The 22,065-nt window shown below is 35.6% G+C and overlaps 4 protein-coding genes across 4 annotated transcripts; 3 read left to right on the top strand and 1 right to left on the bottom strand.

Annotated features, from left to right (window-relative positions):
* Window positions 1–4,015: 4,015 nt before the first annotated feature.
* Window positions 4,016–8,462, top strand: LOC125218577 (E3 ubiquitin-protein ligase MARCHF2-like). Its single transcript, XM_048120264.1, has 6 exons — window positions 4,016–4,449; window positions 7,140–7,274; window positions 7,354–7,390; window positions 7,799–7,855; window positions 7,953–8,067; window positions 8,148–8,462. The coding sequence occupies exons 1-6, from the start codon at window positions 4,241–4,243 to the stop codon at window positions 8,276–8,278; spliced, it is 684 nt and encodes a 227-aa protein (XP_047976221.1). The 5' UTR covers window positions 4,016–4,240; the 3' UTR covers window positions 8,279–8,462.
* A 2,872-nt stretch (window positions 8,463–11,334) lies between these two features.
* Window positions 11,335–15,539, top strand: LOC125219180 (protein NTM1-like 9). Its single transcript, XM_048121086.1, has 7 exons — window positions 11,335–11,763; window positions 12,668–12,978; window positions 13,224–13,523; window positions 13,635–13,976; window positions 14,655–14,984; window positions 15,137–15,349; window positions 15,435–15,539. The coding sequence occupies exons 1-7, from the start codon at window positions 11,607–11,609 to the stop codon at window positions 15,462–15,464; spliced, it is 1,683 nt and encodes a 560-aa protein (XP_047977043.1). The 5' UTR covers window positions 11,335–11,606; the 3' UTR covers window positions 15,465–15,539.
* A 1,410-nt stretch (window positions 15,540–16,949) lies between these two features.
* LOC125185552 (heavy metal-associated isoprenylated plant protein 30-like) lies at window positions 16,950–18,359 on the top strand. The gene is made up of 3 exons (XM_048082108.1): window positions 16,950–17,120; window positions 17,814–17,889; window positions 17,954–18,359. The coding sequence occupies exons 1-3, from the start codon at window positions 16,998–17,000 to the stop codon at window positions 18,274–18,276; spliced, it is 522 nt and encodes a 173-aa protein (XP_047938065.1). The 5' UTR covers window positions 16,950–16,997; the 3' UTR covers window positions 18,277–18,359.
* A 661-nt stretch (window positions 18,360–19,020) lies between these two features.
* LOC125220216 lies at window positions 19,021–19,667 on the bottom strand. Its single transcript, XM_048122380.1, has 3 exons — window positions 19,643–19,667; window positions 19,416–19,541; window positions 19,021–19,340 (listed from the first exon to the last, which is right to left on the bottom strand). Exons 1-3 carry the CDS (start codon window positions 19,665–19,667, stop codon window positions 19,021–19,023), a joined length of 471 nt encoding a protein of 156 aa, XP_047978337.1.
* Between the last annotated feature and the right edge of the window lie 2,398 nt (window positions 19,668–22,065).

Here is a 22,065-nt window from a genome sequence, read left to right as displayed (position 1 = left end):
TTTTAAAACTACCGTTTAATTTTCGTCACATACACACACTCTCTCTCTTCACTTCATCTTCTCTAAAACCCTAAAACTAGTACAAAAACTGAAGAAAAAAAAAACATTGAAACCATGGCCTGGCCCCGGCTCTCGGCCCCTGCAGTGGCGAGCTGAGTCGCGTGCCCAAGGGCCTCAGCCTGGCCGAGAGCTCGGCCCTCTCTCGTCCACTCCCCTGGGCCTCATCCACCTTGCGCCTCGGTAGTGGGGGGCCGCGCCTGGGCCGACTCCGGGCCAAGGGCCGCGGCCCTCCCATTGTGGATACTCTTATGTACAAAGAGAAAGTAAAAGTTATGACAAGATTCATATAAGGCCAAATAGGCAATTATATCATAGTACTATATAACTTCATGGTTTTTATGATAATTTACTCTTTACAATATTTACAATGGCATTCTAGTTAGTTCTCCCAAAACTTTCCGTTCATGCATATCCTAATTGAGAATTGAAATCCACTTTCAGCCACTCATTTTTATTAAATGAGTGGTCCAGAATTTGCCACATAAAATTTATTTTAGAATTAATTAATTATGAAAGGACATAATGGTAATTTCAGTTGAAACAAATGAAAATCCCCAATTGAAAACGAAGAGCAGCAACTTCTCCCCTCAAATTCGCCGTCGCCGTCAGCCCCTTGCCGGCGCCGAACCTCTGCACTCAGATCGACCTCTATACTCGGACCTCCGCCGTCAAATTTTAATTTCTCCTCTCGCGATTTCTGGAATTCGCAAATAGTATTTGGACACACATGAAATTTAATTTCTAATCTCATTTCATTTTTCTCGTTTAGATTTTGATAGCAGCAGCCATGATCCGATTGATTTTGGATTGATTTTATACATATTCTTCCTCTTTCACCTAAGATTTTGCTGCTTCTTTTGTTGCTTTTTCTTCCTCTTTCCCTCGGATTTTGTTGCTTGTTTTTTTGTTGCTTTTTCTTCCTCTTCCTCGAATTTCTGGTGAAGCCTATCGCCGACTCCATAGCGGATTCGATTTCTATTAATTCTGTGGATTCGATTTCTCTAAAATCGAAAGCAAATTACAATTAATTTGTGAAATATATGGATGCAGTTTTTAATTCGATTGTGTTGTTGGAATTTTTGAGTTGCGTAGATAAGGTGTTTGTGATATTGCTTAAAATATTATTGTTGACATAAATTATATAAGTTGTTGACATGAAAATGTTTATTTTTAACATGAATTATATAGCTTGTTGACATAATAACGTTTGTTGTTCACATGAATTATATAGGTCGTTGGCATAAATTTTATGAAAAATGTTGTTGACATAAATTATATGTAAAACATTGTTGTTGACATGAATTATATGTAAAACGTTGTTGTTGACATAAATAATATACGTCGTTGACATGCAAATATTTGTTGGTGACATTAATTATTTGTAAAATGTTATTGTTTACATAATAGTTGACATAAATAAAGTTTGTTGTTGACATCGTAGTTGATATAAATAACGTTTGTTGTTGACATCGTAATTGACATAATGTCTCTGTAGTTGACATCGTGCGAAAATGACAATTATACCCCCTAGTTGACATAATATCTCAATAGTTGACATTGGGCGAAAATTGTTAATGAGTGGCTGAAAATGCATCTTAGTTCTCAATTAGGCCCAAAAATCTCAACCTAACAGGACCTTATATACAGACGTATAGATATTATAGATAAGTCTAAATTTGTCAATAGTGAAAAATTGGTACCGACCAAAATTATGATATACTATACATCTATTTCACAGACGTATAGATATTATAGATAAGTCTAAATTTGTCAATAGTGAAAAATTGGTACCGACCAAAATTATGATATACTATACATCTATTTCAAGTTAATAACTATACATCTATTTCAAGTTAATTAATTTTTTTTTTGAGACATCTCAAACTATTTTTCTTTTCTTTTTTTTGAAAAGCAATCCTTTTATTTTATCTTACTTTATTTTTTATTATTTTTTCTTGCTTTATTCTTATGTGAATTAACTAGTACTCCTACTTTTAAAATTTTCTTTATTAATTATTTTCCTTTAATCTTCTTTCAATGTGTACATCATTTAATACTATGAGTACTTTTTAAACGTGTGGCAAAATGAAAAATCTCAATTAATTTAGGATTGAAAAAATTTATATTTCTAAAATTTTGCATAATACTTACATTACACACAATTATACTATCAACATAAAAATTTATGGAATAACCAATTTTGTTTAAAAATGGAATAACGTATAATCCGTATAATGACTATTGTCAGGTTGGGCACATAGGGTGTATTTTTCTTTAACATGCAATGCACACCGTTACACCGATTTAATATAGAGATTAGTGGAAGTAGGAGCCACACACTATTGAGCTGTAATAAAAGTCACATTCGGTTACGGTTTTCAATCCTATGGCTAACTTACTGTATTAAATTATTTGAATTTTAAAAATAAATTTATAGAATATGATAAAATGGCATAATATTACTATTCTACAATTTTCTGGAAAGTTTGACTATTTTCTCTGTATATCTTTTAACATTTGATGAGTACAACTTTCATGAAGATTTAAATTAACTTGATACTAGCACTAATAAATTTTATACTTCAACTTAAATTCAATTTTTGTGATTTACGGAACTATGTGATTTTATTATATGAGTTTTTTATTTTAATGTGGAATCGCACTTGATTAGTCAAGCTATAATTAATGGTTCTTATTTTTTTATACATTCGTAACTGTTTGGTTGCAAACAAATTAACTTTTAAAATGTTTCATTTCATCTCTTCTTTTTGTTTCATTTTACAATTTGAAAATTTTCTTTGTTCTAAAATTCGGATAATGGAGTATGTGATTAGCATGTTTTTATGGTCAAATTTTATTCTAATTCACTAGAATTTTTTTTGTGATCAAATCAATGATAAGTGCTTTATAAAGGGATACAACTCAATGAAATGATAATAAATCTAACTCTGTTATAAGCCATTAGTACCTCGTAATTTTTTCATTTTATGGAAAACGTTAATCGAACTTCATATAATAATTAATATCCCTTATATTAATATGTCGTCGGACACATAACATTAGAATTTAATTTGGATATTCATGCTTTTTTCGCATTTTTATGAGAAAATTATGGATGAAATTAGAAATGTGAAATCGATCATTCTGAAACAGATCACGTGTTTCCAAGTTGATTTGTTTCGATGGAGTATAAAGTAGTCGAATATCATTATTCTAGTATTTTGATAGAAGCAATTCACGATGGGATGAATTTTGTAACAAAGATAGTAGTATTTCTTAAGCTCAGTTATTTTTTGCCGATTGTATAAGGTAAATACATTGTCATTGTTGACTTGGGGTCAACGAACAATGGAATTTGATAAGGACATTTATGAACAATTAAAGATGGCTATGAAAAGAACATTTAAATTTTTTTTCCTTTATTTATGATGGGTTTATGCAGTAATTTTAAATTGTAAAATTTGTAGATATAAATATTGTTATTTATTAATGACAATTTTCTACTGAATTGTTCACGTCAAATTATCTAGCCATCTAAAGCCGAGGTAACCACTTTAAAGTCGTGAAATAAATATTTTTACCCAGATAACACTCGATTCATGTATTAAGAAAATCAACTTGCGGAAACACATGATAATTAACTTAGTTTGAACTTGCCAAAGAATTTGACGTGAACAAATACGTGAATATAAATTATTTATGAAATTATATAATTCAAGCTATAAAAGAGAACCAATCAATCAAAATTGGGAATATAAGCGAATAATAAGTACTACTAATAATAATTCATCTTATTACCTCATCTTACTATGATTAAAACTTGTATAAAAATATCCGAATCTGAATAAATTAAAATAAATTTCAATCGTCAAAGTTTGGGTTGGAAAAATGAAGTCAAACCAAAATCCACCAAAATAAATGCAAAAAATAAATGAAAAACCGAATACGAATGAAGGAAAGAGTAAATTCCAAACCTTTTTCCTTGTGTCCTTTCTCTTGAGCGATGTAAATTCCTCAACAAACTCTCAGCTACTCAGATTCTCTTCTGCTTCCTTTACCTTTTTCTCTTCCCCTTTTTTGCATTCCTCCCAAATCCGACCAGCTAACTTCGTTTCTCCAATTCTGAGACCAGTCAATCGGCGTTCAATCCGTTTCTCACGCTAATTGCCGGTTTTGGTAAATGCGGAATGGTGGTACTGCAACTATGGTTGGTGAATTTCCCGATGCCGACATCGAGAAGCAGCAGAACGGCGGCGGCGTACCGGAAAATGCGGCCGTAGGTCAATCTCAGGACTTGGCTGAGAAAGTAATTGATGTGGTGGTCGTCGATTGCGCCAACAAAGGTGAATCACTGCCGGAGAGAGATTCGAATACTCATGAAGAGTGCAGGTGTGTATATATCTCATTCTGCTCAAGTACTACGTAATTGATTACTCCTATTATGCTGAAATTTAGGATTGAATTACTGGAATGGGTATAGTAGTCGGTACACTTGGTCTGCCTGAGATCGAGAAGTTAGACTAAAGGCATAAATAAGAAATTAAGAAATAAGGAATTTGTGTATCTGTGATATAATCTACGTGCTTGATTAAACGACAAATTCTTCCGTTTGGTTTTTGTCATTGAAGACATTTTAAAATTATTTTTAAGCATCCAATTGAGGATAAAGTGAGAACTGAATTGTTTGTAGTCAATATATATAATTCTCATTTTTTATCCTCTGCCTGTCTGTATGCTCCGAGAATAATGGTCTCATAACCTAGTTCAAATCCAAGGGCTCTCAAGGACTAACTGTAGCAAATGATGTCGAACTGCATATTCATTATTCAGGAGAACTAAACCTACCGAGTCGCTGTGTGGCCTGAAAAAATCATTGTATTTACTAAGATAATCGAGTACTGCCATGAAATTTGAAGTCCAGCTCCAGTTAGAAATTCTTCAAGCCATTGTAGAGGATTTTAGATCAATCAAAGCCCTGGTTACTATTATATTCTTATCTGAATCCTCCATCAATTCAAATTCTTCCATCCATTTACAGCCTGAGAGATGAAATCAGTCTGGTTACATCAACGTGCAGCATAAATCTCTAGCTCGAAATCCCCACATGTCACTATCTTTCTCCACCTAGACTATTTCTGTTACTGGATTTGGATCTCTTTAGTATCTGTTCTATGGGTTAGCAAGTCTAGATACTTTAGGGTTTTATTATGGACCGATCATATGTGTAACTGATGCTTTTAAGGAAACACTGATAGTAAAATTACTTGCAAAAAGTGCAAATGATATTTATGGTTTTCTTCGATGGAAGGTTGTGTGATAGTATATCAAAGTAAAAACTCTTGAGGAAAAAAACCATGGTTATAATATATGTGCTCTTATAAAGTTTAATTTAAGAATTCAATCTTTGGCCAGAAGACGCATGTGGACCAAATATGAAGAGAACATGTGGAACCATAATATTGACTGCTCTTTCCCTGTTTTGTAATTGTTGAAGTTCCACATGTTCATCTACTCAAAGTTTGCAAGAGTACATATAAATTGGTGGCAGGATCTACAAACAGCAGAGTCTTTTTGAGTTCTTTGCGATTGGAATCACATTTTCTTATTTATTGTAGGAGTAATAGGACTTTTGGATTGTTTGTGAGTATGAGTGCTGAGATTACAGTTGTATATTTGAGAAACCAATGTTTTGGTTGTATATTTGAGAAATCAATGTTTTGGTATAAAAACATGCATATTGTGCAAAGATGAACATACTTAAAAACTCACTAGAAGTTATCATGAAATTCAATTCTATGGTGGTGCTTAATGAGATATGGGAGAAACTATTGGATACATTTTTTGCAAGATTATTTTTGTACTTTTTATATTTTCATTCATAAATCACAAGGCAAAAATGATCTGGAATCCAGTTGCATCTGTTAGAAGACTACCAGATGCAGTGGTCCTGTTCGCCTGGAGTGGCTTGAGAAACTGAAATTATATAATCTCTATAGATGTCTTATTTTGCATGATCTCATCTCTTAATTTCTGCTTTGCTTCAGTGCATTGAGTGGCGATTTTTTTTAGTTTCAACACTTGAAAAATATTCAGAGAATATTTCTGTTTATAGCTATTGGGGTTTAAAATGGTGTCTTTGCTCCACTCGGAACCCTAGGATTTTCATTAATCAAAAGCTCAGTTAAAGCAGCAACGGACTAACATTAGATGATAGGTGCACCAGTGCATCCAGTCATCCACTATTCAAATTATTGCCATTCATGGATATGGCCAAAAAAAGAAAAAACTTTATAGACTTCAACATCATGTACCAATGGAAATTTAGTCTTGTATTTGGCATTTGCCTAATTGGGCCATATAGGTTCCAGTTTCCAAAAAAAGAAAAAACTTTATAGACTTCAACATCATGTACCAATGGAAATTTAGTCTTGTATTTGGCATTTGCCTAATTGGGCTATATAGGTTCCAGTTTCCTTATTAATCATGAGAGTCCAGCCAAGGCAAGCAATTAAATAAGAAGAATCTACCTCTTCATGAATGAAGAAAACTGATTATTGATGTTGGTGAAGTAAAATAGTACTCGTTCCGTTCTCCACGGGCATCTCTAGCTGATGTGTGGTTACCCGTAAACTGAAAAGTATAATTATCATATGACGATGGGTGAAACTTAAATTTTACAGTATATATCTGATGTACTCTTAATTTTATACTCCCTCCTTTCAATGTTAATAGAGGCGTTTCATTTTCTGAACTCGTTTTGGAAAAATAATACCAATAAATAGTTAAAGTGAAGAAAAAGTAAAGTAAGAGAGATAATAATGTAGAGAAGATGCCCACCTTTTTGTCTTGTGTGTGGAAATGCTTATTTCAGGTACTTCATTTATATTTTTGAGATTGTTAAAGGTGCATGATCATGTTTTCTCATGGCAGAAGCAATTTCATCTTCTCTCTGTTCAGGGATCATATATTCTGGCTGCTTTTGTTAGAGTACTACCTTGATATATTTAGTACGATTACTTATTTTAACTGAAGAATGCAGAAAACATTCTAAATTGACTTATTGATGCTTTTGTTTATAGGGTTTGCCAGGATGAAAATGAAGAACCCTTGATCACTCTTGGATGTCTTTGTCGGGGCGGTCTTTCAAAAGCACACCACTCATGCATAGTGAAGTGGTTTAACACTCGAGGTTCAAATAAGTGTGAGATATGCCAGTTAAGTGTCTGAACTTTTACTGATGGTTTTAGCTTAATCTATGACGGATGATAATGAGCCTCCACATTTCTCATGTAGGCAAGTAGCTGCTAATGTAATACCTCCTGATCCTCAGGCAAGCGTCGGTCAATTTAGTTTTAGATGCTTTAGATTTTGATATGGAATTCTGATTGATCAATATGCGCTCTCTTCTTTGCTTTTGTACTTTCTGTGATTGCTTTTGTGATGCGTATTCAATTCTCAACGGAATCACAGTTTGAATTGGTTTTATTTTGTCATTCTAGGCTATGGTAAAAAGTGAAAAACAAACCTTTGTATTTGTGAACTTAAAACTATGTTTTGCTTGGTGAGGCAAAAGAAAATTGCCAGTCAATATACGGCTTTCCATAATAACATTATGGCTGAAGCAGACATAATTTATGCTTTTGATACTGTTTCTGGAATTCTATATTCGCTGCGGAAGGATCATAAACCTTGCTTATGATATGAACCTATCTCTGACTTGTTTTTTTGCGCATGGCAGACTAGTTACTGGGTTTGGACGGTTGATCCAGCCTTTAGAGCCCAAGATCGTCAAAGGGTGCGGAAACATTCTTATAATTTCTATGTAGTAGCTCTAACATCTCATTTCTTGTCGAAAACCACTACTGAATTACTGAAATTTTACTTGATAACAGGGGTGCTTTAGTCCTCTTTGGGTGGCATTCTCCATTCTTGTTGGTGGTCTTTTGCTAGACGTGCTGATCTCCGTAACCCTCGGTGTTTCTGCCCTCCCAGTTAACATCATCATTGGTAAAACTTTGTCATGCTATAGGATTAATTCTGACCAAACTTAATCTGCATGTTTATGAAATGTGAATTATGGTATGCAGGAGTGATTGTTGTGCTCGGACTTGGAACAGCTCTTCGACTGGGGCTAGAGTTTTGTCAAGAGTGGAATGTAAGAAGAGTGGTGCAACGAGTGGAAGCAAACGCCACCATTGGGTACCATCCCGCACTGTAAGCCAAACTCGTAACCTGCATATTTTATGAGCGGATGTGTTGTGTCTTAAGTTAACGAAAAAAAAGATCTAACTAGGAGGCTCCTCGAGAGATCTATATTTCATCTTGCTTCTACTGCTGAGTTGCTGTATATATTATTATACTCTCACTGATTCTTTGTGAATGCATAGTGAATGATTGCAGTATGTAGTTGTACTGATATTTTAGGCATCACTAACAGAATGCAACAGCTTCAAAAGTTAAAAGTTGTGGTTTGGGACTAATTTTATAAATCAGAGTAATGTATAAAATGGCATAGCTGAAATTTAGTCGATATTGAATTTTCAAATTGCTTTGGAGCTTTCAATGTTGTACGCGCCCAATTGTTTATGTTGATGCCCATCTTAACTTCTTATATGCCGAAATGGACAACCAAAAATTCAAGATTATGGCCCTATTACTAGTTAGTACTAGTACTGAATGTAATGAACTTTGCCAACTGAATCACCAACTATAGCTCATTTTGCAATTTCAAAATCACTTTGGAATGTACTTCCTTTGTCCATCACTAAGAGTTTCATTTCTCTCCGGCATTAGCTTTGAGAAATGTTAAGATAAGTGGATGGAAAAAAGTCAGTGGAGTATGAGTCTTACTTGTATATAGTACTAGTTTTAAATGAAATGTGATCGAAATAAGTTAGGAGAATGCAATGCTCTATTACCATTTATAGTAAAAATAACCGGGACTTTTATTTGCGGACGGACTAAAATGGATAACCGGGGCTCTTGTTCGCGAGTGGACCTATTTGCTGATGGACGGAGTAGTAATTAAACACAATGCAGGAGTATAAATTTTTCAATTGAAATTCGAATACCTTTTTTGCCTTTTTGTCGACTGCAAAATCAGACGTGGTTTGTAATTGAATCAATTTTGGCCATTGAATTTTGGATACCTTTTTGGCGACTGCAACATCAGATTTTATTCATTATTTTTGCAATCGAAAATATTGTCGGAAAATTAAGTTTGTAATTTTAATTGGTTGGAAGCACTTTCAAGTTTTATAAACGGAGTGTTGTTACAACTTACAACCGCTCTCGTCCAAAACCTGCTTCATGTATGTGAAAATTTACAAATACACCACCCGGGTTATATCGCAAAAATCAAATACTCTTGGACCATAGTTATTCTTCTAATTTTTCGATAATTCACTCATCTCAATGCATAACGAGACTTATATTTATAAAATACTACTATAAAAATATTCAATTGAGAGAATTTTATAGATAAATGGAGTACGTAAATTTAACGCGATTAGTATATACTAGTAATATTAAATTTGAAAATATGATAATGGTTGAATGAACCGCTCGATAAATAATGGATTATTGAATGAGAATATTGTTATAATAGATCTTAATACTAAAAAATATAATTTGAGATTTATAAATTAAAAATGAAACACACTTTTAATAAATTTTACGAATGTTTTGCAATTCTAAACTTCAATTTTCCTATTCCGTTATCTAGTAGTAATCCGTATTACTCCCTCCGTCCTAAGTTATTTGCGGCGTTTCCTTTCGACATGAGATTTAAGAAAGTTGTGTTTAAATAATTAAATAAAGTAGAGGAAATAATAAATTAAAAAAAAAGAAGAGAAAGCAAAGTAAAAGAAGAAATAAAGTATGTGAGATTAGATATTTTGTTTAAAAAAAAAAAAATGACTCAAGTAATTTGGGACAACCCAAAATAAAATATGACTCAGATAACAAGAAAAGGAGGGAGTATATTATATTAACAAAACTTTGTCGCATGTACATATTAGATAGAAGTTGGATTGTTAATTTTAGTTTATTATCGTGTACGTAGTAATCCATTTTGATCAAAATCATAGTTAAATTGTCGAATCAGTTGTAAAAACAAATAATAAGTATATAGTTGTATCTTGGTCAATCTATCGAGTTCGGGATCAACCCTATCAAATTGTGAGATAATTGAGTGTAAACTAATCCAACTGAAATTCTATCGAATTAAAAATTTTCAATACTAATCATCTACTCCCTCCGTTTCGCTATAGTTGAGTCATTTTACCATTTCGGGAAGTTTCTTCATAGTTGAGTCATTTCCATATTTTGTAACTTTTTTCTCTTTCTTACTTTACTCTTTTTTACTTTATTCTCTCTACTTTATTCACTTCATACTTTATTCTCTCTACCTTTTCCTCTCTCTTACTTTTTAATCTATTTATTTAATACATCCAACATTCATTTCTAAAACTCCTTGCCCAAAAGTTCCGCCTCAACTATGGCGAAACGGAGGGAGTATATGTAATGAACATTCATGTCATTTTACGGATTTCGTGGTGCCAAGTTATCTACATAGCCAACACGTGAAATTTTGGCTGCTGTGTAAGAGTGACTCCAATAGGAGCGGCGCGGCAGGCGCTGCGGGCCGCTATTGCTGGAAACGATGGATCTGCGGCGGGGTGGGGTGGGGTGGACGACCGTGAGCCGCATTTGTGACGAGGAAGGGGCGATGGGCATGGGCCGTGGCGCTGACGCGGCTGTCCAATTAATTTTGTTCCAATCAATATTTCATTCCATCCTATTTATTTTTATCTAATTAATTTTGTTCCAATCCAATTAAAATATACCAACTATTGATAAAATAACGTGGTTTGTGTCTGTGGCGTGACCACTATTAGATGGAAAAGTTTTTGTGGCTGTGGAAAAGTTTTTGTGGCTATGCCTTGGACGGAATCGTGTCTGTGGCACGTGGACACTCTAAAGCGGACCCAAATCCGAGGTTGAGGATATTAATATGAGCCCATTTAAATTATCATCATAAAACAATTAATGATTAAGGATTCTAGTCATCCGTATAAAAACAAAGGTTTATTTATTTAGTAATGTGAGCCCATTTAAAGTCCTACTAGTATAAAACAATTTATGATTAGGCTTGAGTTGAGTCATCAAAATTGAATAAAAAACACACACAGATATTTACAATAATTGCCATTATCCAAAAGGAAACTTATAAATTAAGGTATCGAGCAACACGAGCCTAATATCGTTTCGAGATTGGCGTGTACAAGTATAATTGCTGAGGTATTGGGCATGGGAGTGAATGATTGTTACAGTGATTTGATCGCAGCAATTCGTCCATTGCAGAGGACAACACTGACGTCCTCTGATTGGCTACTGCTCGTCACCTTTTTGTAGTTGGCCACCACGTGAACCAAAAAGTAGATCATTTCGGAGCTCAAGGACCTTTTTCTTCTCCGATTTGACCATTCTAGGGATCAATAGCTGTAGAAATTTCGAAACTGCGCTGAATTTTGGAGGTTAATGCGATGAAATTGGAGGCTCTGCCCAAGGGGTTCCGCTTCCGGCCCACGGACGAGGAGCTCGTCAACCATTATTTGAGGCTCAAGATCAACGGCCGCCATTCCGCTGTTGATGTCATCCCTGAGATCGACGTCTGTAAATGGGAGCCCTGGGATCTCCCTGGTACGCTTTTCCTTGCTCTGTTGATTGACGTTGAAGTTGTAGCATTTAATAGTTTTTGGTGTTGTAACCTGTTGCTTTATCAAATGTGCACTTTAACTTAGGAGAAATTGTTACTTCTGGCTGATAATCAATTGAAACTTTAAACTGTTCATATTGTAGATTGTAGTGTGGATCATTTAAGGAAGGGTAAATGGTTGATTTTGTACGATCGTTTGGAGCATTTTCCCAAAAATGTCCCACGGTTTAGGTAATTTACCACTTAGTACCCATCGTATCATTTTGGGAACAAAATGCCGTGCGGAAAAATTTTGGTGATCGAAATATGACCCGACAGTCAAAAATTACACGTCGATTGAGTAATCGTTGTTTAGTTTTTGGTAATCAGCGTGCAATTTGATTAATCAACGTGTATCTTGGGTAATCGACGTGTAATTTCAGCTGTCACATGCCAGATTTTTTTTGTAGGACATCTCATCCACAAAAATGAAAAGATGGGTACTAAATGGTAAACGCCCCCAAACGATGAGACTAAATCGACCCTTTACCCTTCAAATAATCTAGTGTATGCGTCACAAAATAATACTGACTGGTCTAGGTAAAATGTTACTTTGAGTTGTTGTTTAAGATTGCAAGGTTAAAGAAGGCCCTGTTATAATCTAGTACTATTACTAAGAGAAGTAAATTAGCCACATTCCTTTTGACTTAGCCTCAAGGAAATTTCTGGTGTGATAAGTTTCACTTCCTACTTTTCCTTTTTCATATGTAGTTTTTAAGTAACCTGAAGTGTGTCCAAGCTACAGTTTAGTATGGGTCAATTGGGCAATGTGAGTTTCTTTATGGATTATAAGGCCATATCTCTAGACTAATGAAGATTTCTATACCCTGATTGTTTGATTTTGTTCAGCACTCTCCGTTGTAAAATCCGATGACCCAGAATGGTTTTTCTTTTGCCCCCGCGATAAAAAATATCCAAATGGGTATCGTTCTAATAGAGCCACAGAAGCTGGTTACTGGAAAGCAACAGGAAAGGATCGTACCATAAAATCTCGCAAGTCATCCTCCGAAGGTCACTCCCACTCACATGTGATTGGAATTGGATTGAAGAAAACTCTAGTGTTTTATAGGGGTCGTGCTCCAAAGGGTGAACGGACAAATTGGATAATGCACGAGTATCGTGCCACTGAGCCAGATCTTAATGGCACTGCTCCTGGACAGGTCAACAATTATATACTGTCTTTCTGTCTCTTGCTCCTCCTCTCATGCAAATGTGGGAAACATATGCATAATACCATAAACATGAATACTCATTATTTTCTGGCTCCATGCTAAATTCCTTTTACATATATATTAAGTACTAATACTCATTATTTTCTGGCTTCTGCATCTTTCTGATTGAGATTCCGGTTTCTGGTTACTTGCTAGTATCTTGTTTCTAATTAACTTCTTTCCCATTGCTCCAGGGTGACTATGTCCTATTCCGCTTGTTCCACAAGGCAGATGAGAGGCTTGACAATTGGAAATGCAGTGGAGTCAAACATATGGGCTCAGTCCCTTGTACATATAAATCTTCTCCGGATGATGTATCTTCAGATGTGTTTCGAGAGACATCAATGCTGGATATGCAAATGGTTGAGGAATCGGAAGAGGTAAAGAAGTGGTTGAAAGATCCAGCTGATTGTCAGACTCCTACTAACCTAGCACCTGTTGAAAGCTGTGTATCTGATGGTATTGATCATTCAGGAGAAGAAACAGCAATGGAGGTGATAAGAAAATTTGGATTATCCTGTGCTACTTTTCATCTTTATACTATTTAACATCTGAAATAATAAATAGACTCAAATTTTAGCTGTTGTCTTCGCCATATTCATCAGGTGTCTCTGCCTCTGCAAACCAATTCAATGTCGGAAGGAGCCACATACAATCAATTTAATAACGTGGACTTAGGTGCCCTTCACTCACACAGTTATGAAGATTTGGTGTCTCCCATTGGTTCACCCTTTGCTGCTGACTTTGGCTATGAAAGAAATGGATTTCATTTCCAAGATGGCACTTCTGAACCGGATGCATCCCTTTCAGAGCTATTGAAAGGCCTTCAAAACCATGGAAACTGCTTCTACGAAGCCTCCACTAACCACAAGACCTATGATCCGAGCGAGAACTTTTTTCCTAGCTACATTGATGATCCAATGCATGCACCACTTGCAATTTGTCAGGTAAGATTGTACCTTCATTTCATATAGCATAAAACACATGGCAATGTTCAAGCAGAGGTAGCATGGATAGGCCTCTCTTGTTTATTTTCAAATATTCTTTTCCTATTTTTTGTTAATCTTAATACTAGATGCATGATTGCTTCATTCTTTTTTGCACTTGAAATACCATTTTTCTAAAACATTTAGTCTCATATCATCATCACAGTGGGACCTATCAATTATATGATATGCATTTTTTTCTTTTACTATAAACAAATTTTGAAGTGGATCCCCACCATTTGTTATCAAAAGATGCAATAGTCACCAAAGTATATTATTTCAAAATACAATAACTATAGGCTAAAAATCATTCGTCGGATCATATTTTTTTATTTCCGCTAATACAACATGGTAAACTGCAGTGGAACCACTGGATAATGGAAGTTAGAACAGAAAATGAAACCAAACCTTCTCTTAGTATTTTGATCTTGTTGCACTACAAGTTAGTCTTTCAAATGCATTGGGGTTTCTAACTTGATCATCATTCTGATATCTATAAGACCCCCTGTAGCAATTTTAGATCAATCGTGCCCCTATTCCTAGTTTTCTGGATACTTCCATAAAATGTAGCTGTGTATTGAGCATGAAATGATCGAGCCCTGATATTTCCTAAATCCTGCCACTATTGACAACCTGCAGGATGACCAATGTCCAAGCTTTTCCACCGATCATTCCCCTTCTTGCCATGCTGCTGAAGAAATGGATTCTTTAGCAAATACATTTGGAGGATCATTCCTTAGACGAATTGAGACATTTTGCTACCCTATTTCAGGCAAAGATGATAATTTCCCTGTTAGTGAAACTGGAATCAAGATTCGATCTCGCCAGCCACGAAATCCACCAAATTTGATGAACTATGCATCCCAGGGAACTGCTCCAAGGCGATTGCGCCTTTGGTTGAGTCCCAGACCAGAGTCCAAGTATAACGACAGATCCAAGGACGATGAATCACAATCACTTAGCAAACAGGTTAGTTCCATTTATTCATTACACACAGTATGTATTGACTTGCAAATAATGTGGAAGAGTTCATGCATTCCTATAGCTGAAAGGGATCATATCTAAATCTTTATATTCTTGCTTCTGAAAATACCGATAAGCCTTCCTCTCTACTGAATCAGGATGCCGAGATTGCCCATAAAAGTGATCCAAACTTAGCCACAAAACATGGACAAAACAGCAGGGTGAGAACGCCCTCGCCTAAAAAATCAGGACTCCTATCTGTTCGCGGAGGTGCAGGCGCTATGAAAGTGTATGTCGTGGGTGTATACATAGCTATAATCCTATCAGTTCTTATTGGGATATGGATAAGCCCCAAGCTGCAGCTCTACAAGGTTGACATGTAAAGTACTATTTGTCTGTAATCTTAATTATTAGCATCACTGTTCCTTTCTTGCTAATCACAATTTGGTGTATTAGGTGACTGAGCCACATGCTTTTCCTGTATAAATTTAGTTCGTGTAGAGGGAGACATAATGTTGTATTATGACTATGGCGTTGTTTAAGAAGTTCTTTACTTTCTCAGAATCTCTTTCATACCTACTAATACATGGGGGGCTACATATTAGATTTGTATTCCAGTAAAATAATCTGTCCAAATATTATACATTTTTCAATATATATTACACACTTTTGCACAATTTGTGTTTAAGTATGGGTCCGAGACAGTGCCCATATGTCCTTTACTTATTATCAGGGTTTAAGATATTACTATTATAATTTTTATGGCTTAGAACTGAAGATTCAAAATTTCCATTTTAGTTACACTTTTATGTATTATTTTGTAAGTGGAGTGGTGCCGCCGCGCACTCCTATTTTTTATATGCCTCTCTTTTGACTAGTATTATTAGTTCAACTATCTTTTCTCTAATAAATAATCTTGGGTCTGTTCTATCGTACATTTTCTTACCATGTTAAAATTGGAATAACTCACAAGTAGATAGCCTTCCATAATACTATGGTTACAACTTACTAGTATATATTAGCAACATAAAAGAGAATTAATTAGTACATGATTTGACCCGGGGCATTGAATTGGTTAATAAAATCTTACGTATCCAATAAACTAAAATGAGATTGGTTGTGTACGCTTGAAATAGAACCTTTGGCATAGCACGTCAAAATTCAGATAACAATAATTATCGTAGGAATATTGGAACCAAAAATCTTTGTTGCTTTAGTCCATATATCACGATCTCTCTATCAATACGTGTAGTATCTTTTGGGTTTGGGCACACGTGATGTACACTCTATTTAGGACCCAAGTTGTCAATATTTGCAAAAATAATCGATTCACCAAAAATAATAAGCATTAAGTTAAGTTATAGAGTGACATAAATGGATCCTGAACTTACGTTTGCTATTCTTAAAAAAATATCATGAGAAGTTATTGCACTTTGCACATTTAAAAAAAAAAAATTGGTCTAAAATACCCCAAGTCATGAAGGTGATTTATGAAGTAGTAGATATTATTACACTATTATATGTTCATAAGAGTTCACAAATGTAGCTATATCATCTTTTCCATCCGAGTTATATTGGAGAAAGATGGTGAAACAAAAATAGATATCTCTACAAAATAAAATAAAAACATAGAATATTTGTTAACTTTGCATTTTAACTGATGATATCGATTTGCTTACACCCATCTACTGAAATATTCTGTTATTCAGTAGTGTCAGAAGCCATTTGAGATCAAAAAAGCACTGATGCCATTCCCTCCCAAAAGGCTCATTTTTATTTTATACACACACTTTAATTTATATATGGTGTTAAGGAATTAGATATTTAGTTGAGGAAAAAGAATATTGCAGAGTTAGTCGACATGCCACGAACCCAAAAATTATTAAAATAAAAGAGAATTAGACTGGAGAGAATATAAATGAAGAAAGCAAGAGATGCTCTTTTGAGGAATAATTTTGGGTTCAAGTTGGATTAGTCGCTAATCCTTTCTTGATCATCTCTTTATATTCACTCAAAAAAATGGGTAAGTTGGTAAAGAGGCTATTCGGCCCTTTGTTTTCTGCCTTTGCTTATTACTATCAAGATCATCATCACACTGCTCATTTCCAAGCCATGCCTAAGGCTCGCCCTATCTCTCTTCAGGTTTAGTCCATATACATATGCATTCATCTTTTTTCTATCGTTCATGTTATTTATCAATATAATGTTTACATACACATTGCTTCATATTTGTACTACTATAGTATCATTAATCATTATATGCCATGTAGTTTATGTATATCTAGATAACTCAAACCTTCGACCTACAAGCAAGATGAGAAGTATGTTATGAATTATGACACATACTAATCCTTGTAGATAACTCGAACCTCCAACCTATATAGAGAGGTATGTCATGAAGTGTGACACATTAATTCTTCTAGATAACTCAAACCTCCGATCGACCTACAGGCTAGATCAAGATAAGTATGTTATGGATTGTGTTACTGACTCCATTTTCACAGCGGTTGTGAGAACAACTGGTGTAGGATATATAGATTTAATGAGTTCTCTTTCTTAGCAGACTAATCTTTTGGGATGAGTTCTCATGTTTGGTCTGTATAAACATAATCATCTATGTTCAAGGTTCCATATAATTAATTGAGATCTATGTTCAAGGTTCCATATAATTTAATTGAGTTCGATTTATTATTTATGATATAAAGATGTTAATAGGTTACTTGGTTCGTTTTCGATCCTTTTGGTGAATGGTGAATATGCGTATGATTAATGTAGTGGAAGCAGCATCTTTTGAAAAAAAGAATATTAATTTGAATTAATGACGCCACTTTACAGACAGTGGAGCTCAAAGTTAGGATGTGTTGCAATGGATGCGAAAGAGTAGTCAAAGAGGCCATTCACAAACTCCGAGGTATTGTATTAAATTATGTTACTTTTATTATTTTTAAATAAATTAAAATAGAGAAATCGGACAGGGGTGGACTCGGTCGAGGTGGAGTTGGAGATGGAGAAGGTGACGGTGTTGGGATACGTTGACCGGAATAAGGTGTTGAAGGCCGTGCGGAGGGCGGGGAAGAGGGCGGAGTTTTGGCCGTACCCTAACCCACCACTCTACTTCACAACGGCCAACCAATATTTCAAGGACACTACGGTCGAGTACAAAGAGAGCTACAACTATTGGCGCCACGGCTACAATATGCCCGACCGCCACGGCTCGCTGCCCGTCACCCAACGCGGTGACGACAAAGTCAGCAACTTCTTCAACGACGACAATGTTAATGCATGCCACATTATGTAGATTTGGAGAGATTTGAGATTCAATCTTCATTGCTCTTTCACTCATTTTTAAAAGAAAACAAGGAGTATAAGAATTTCTCATCAGGTGCAAAAGATTAAATTTGATCACGAAAAGATTATTCGAGTGTTTCTGAAAATAATTATCTCTTTGACAATGCTATACTTATTAAGAGCCATCCACAGTGGTGCGGATGTTCCGACGGACATCCCAAAAACACCTCATGCCACGTCATAAGAACCTCCCACTGCACTGCCACGTCATAAGGACATCTCACTGCACAATGGCGGACATCCCGCGCGGATATCCACAATAATAAAAATTCACAAATTAACCAAATTAAATATTTTACGGAATAAAACAATTTTTACGTAATTTAAATTTCGACACGAATATAGACGGAGAAAGTGCAATGATAATTTCATTAAAAAAAAATAAAAAAGTACATTTCAAAAAAAAAAAAAACTAAACAAATTACATTATAAATATCAACTACGACGACCCCTTCGCGTCCATAGCTCTTCAATTATATTGTTCTGGAGTCGAATATGGGCTTGTCGTTGCGGCATGTCGGCAAATGCACGGACCCGATCGGCCTCTCCATGGGGTACCCCCATACGTACATTGGCGGTGGCCACACCATGGCTTAGACCGGCAACATCAACATCATCAGTGGACCAATTAGTCAGGGCTGGACCTTTATCTTCAACAATCATGTTGTGCATGATAATACATGCGTACATGACATCAACCGACGCAGTCAATACACCACAGCCATGATGGACCCTTCACTGCTGCCCATCGAGCTTGGAGTACACCAAATGCCCGCTCCACATCCTTTCGTGCTGCCTCCTGACGACTCGCAAAATCGATCTTCTTTTCTTCTGTTTCGCATTTGATTGTCTTCGCGAAGACGAGCCACATAGGGTATATCCCATCCGCAAAATAATAGCCCATATTGTGCTGGTTGCCGTTGGTGATGAAACTGGCGGTCAGACCAACGCCCAAGCACTGGTCGTTGAAAAGGGGCGATGACTGGAGGACGTTGATGTCGTTGTTCGATCCGGCTACTCCAAAGTACGCATGCCAAATCCACAGCCGGTAGTCAGCTACCGCTTCAAGGATCATCGTGGGATTCTTACCCTTGAAACCGGTAGTGTACACCCCTTTCCAGGCGGCGGGGCAGTTCTTCCAGCCCAATGCATACAATCTATGTTGCCCAATATTCTCAGAAACCCGTGTTGAGACCCGTGCATATCCATCAGAGCCTGACAGTCATCGAGGGTAGGCTTCCAAAGATACTCATCACCGAATATCTCCCAAACGCCCTAACAAAAATACTTCAGGCAATCGCGGGCACTCGTCTCACCGATGTGGAGGTATTCGTCGAACATATCGGCCGCACCTCCGTATGCGAGCTGCTTGATTGTGGCAGTGCACTTCTATTTGGGCGTGTGGCCGGGTTTACCGGCCGCATCCTCCCTCATGCTGAAACATTCGTATAGACACTCTAAAGCGCCTACGATACACAGAAATAGCGGACGACGCATCCTAAAACGTCGCCGGAACATGTTCTCCCCAAACCGCGGCTCTGGTGCGAAGTAGTCCTCATACAACCGATGGTGTGCAGTGATGTGGTCCTGGGGGACTATAACTCGACGATGGATGGGTCGATGTACCGCCGGCTGCCGCTGCCGCTGTAAGGCGGCTTGTAACACACGATTTATCTCCCTCGATGTAACGGACCGCAACCGTTCTTTAATTCGCCGGCGTACGTCATCACCACCCGCACCACTACCACTGCCACTAGCCATTTTGGATATACTAAAAGAAGCGTAGAGAGAGAGAGAGAGAGAGAGAAACTCGTTAAAATAGATGGTGCGAATGAAATGAAGTTCAACGAGCTGTATATATAGAGTTTTTTTTTTAATTAAAAATCGGGACGTCTGCCGGGAACTTGCAATGGCGGACGTCGCGACGGACATCCTCCGAAGACCGCGGAACTCCGGTGTCCTCAACACACATCCGCGTCCACCGGGTTATTGCCTAATGGCGGACGTCCTGAGCGGACATTCGGCACTCCGGTTGGACGTCCGGCGGGATATCCGCCGTAGCGGATGCTCTAACAACATTTAAGGGGCTAACAATGTCTTATTCAGTGGGGCCCAATAAAGAGAATAAGAGGGGTGATTAAGCTTATTTTATGTGTGGGGCTTTTGGGCTTTTTGTGTGTGTTTTCATTTTAAACTATCACAATGATATAAAGATAAATAAATTACTTTTTTTTTTACAAAGTATAAATTAGGAAAACATTTTTTTGTTAGGAAATTCTCTCATATTATTTTTGAAACCATTGATATTTTATCAATAATTTCTAACTTTTAATTTTGAAAATAATATTATAGTTGATTATTCTATCTAAAGTTATTAACATTATAATATGGGTCATTCAATGATGAGACATTGTTGGACTCAACACATATAATAGTAATACAACATTCAAATGTATATCGCTTGCTCCATAAATTGATAAGATCATGAAAAATTATTAGTATACTATATGATAAATCACAATATTTTCAATATTTCATTTACTGTATTATTTTAATATTACTTTTATAATTATTTTCATAGTGCGTAATAATATCATAATAGAGATGGTATGATGATAACATGCGGAACCCAACATGTAAGTTGTAACATATCCTTTAATTATATGACTGCTATATAAATTGATATATTTAAATATTATGATGAACCACAACAAATTTTAGACCCATATTATAAAATGAATTTATGATTAATAATCTGTTATATATTATAGTGCATCAAATGATATATAGGAGCTAGTTCGGCGATAGAAGGTTGTTGCTATCAACGTCTAGGCGTGTGACACTTCAAGTATATTAGTTAATATATTCAAAATATATAATTATGTCTTCATTCATGTAATTTTGGATAATAATATTAAATGCCATGTAATGATTCTATTTTGCATATTTCTCCATGTGTTATAATATATAAAAAATATTTGAAATTACAAGCTTCAAATTATATTTCAAATTACAAAAATTTAAGTATTTGAAAGAAATGAAATAAAATACAATGTACCGTGAGAGATCCAAATGAAAAATAGTACTAAATCAATTAGTGTTTAGAATAAAAGGATAATTTGAATAAATTTATGAAAAATAAGTTTATACTTATAGATACAAAACGTTAATTCAGATATTATGTACTAGTCGTTAACGGGTTCGTATCGGGTGCAAATCGTGTTTGGGTTTGAAGGTAGCAAGTCGAGTTCGTGTTCAGATTGATAGTTTTCTTAATAAGTTGGGTTCTGGTTAGGCCTTAAAAAGATAGTGGAATGTGAGTCCTACTTTTTTATATTAGTTTTATAATAAAATGTGAGTGGGAAAAAGTTAGTGGAATGTGAGGCCTAATACCATTTATGGAATATTTCAACCGGAACTCCTAAAGTGGGACACCAAAAAATGGTAAACCGGGACTCCTAAAGTAGGACGGAGGGAATAGTAAAAGAGAGGAAAAACATAGAAAGCGTAATATTTCTATATTTAAAAACATGTCACGTGACCTGTTAAAAAGAAAAATGTATCTCTTAGAGTGAAACATATGGATCAGTTACTAAAGTTTTTGTATATTTGAGGTGGAAATATTAATGAATAGATATAGTTAACCAGCAAATTCTGAAAATCTAAATTGAGTACTTTATTTGTCTCATTCAAAATCATACATTATTCTATTTTGAAATAATCTTGTCAAAGTGATGTA

Source organism: Salvia hispanica, chromosome 4 (genome assembly GCF_023119035.1).
Source record: "Salvia hispanica cultivar TCC Black 2014 chromosome 4, UniMelb_Shisp_WGS_1.0, whole genome shotgun sequence".
In the NCBI taxonomy this organism is placed as follows: domain Eukaryota; kingdom Viridiplantae; phylum Streptophyta; class Magnoliopsida; order Lamiales; family Lamiaceae; genus Salvia; species Salvia hispanica.
This window is presented reverse-complemented; position numbering and strand designations above follow the sequence as displayed.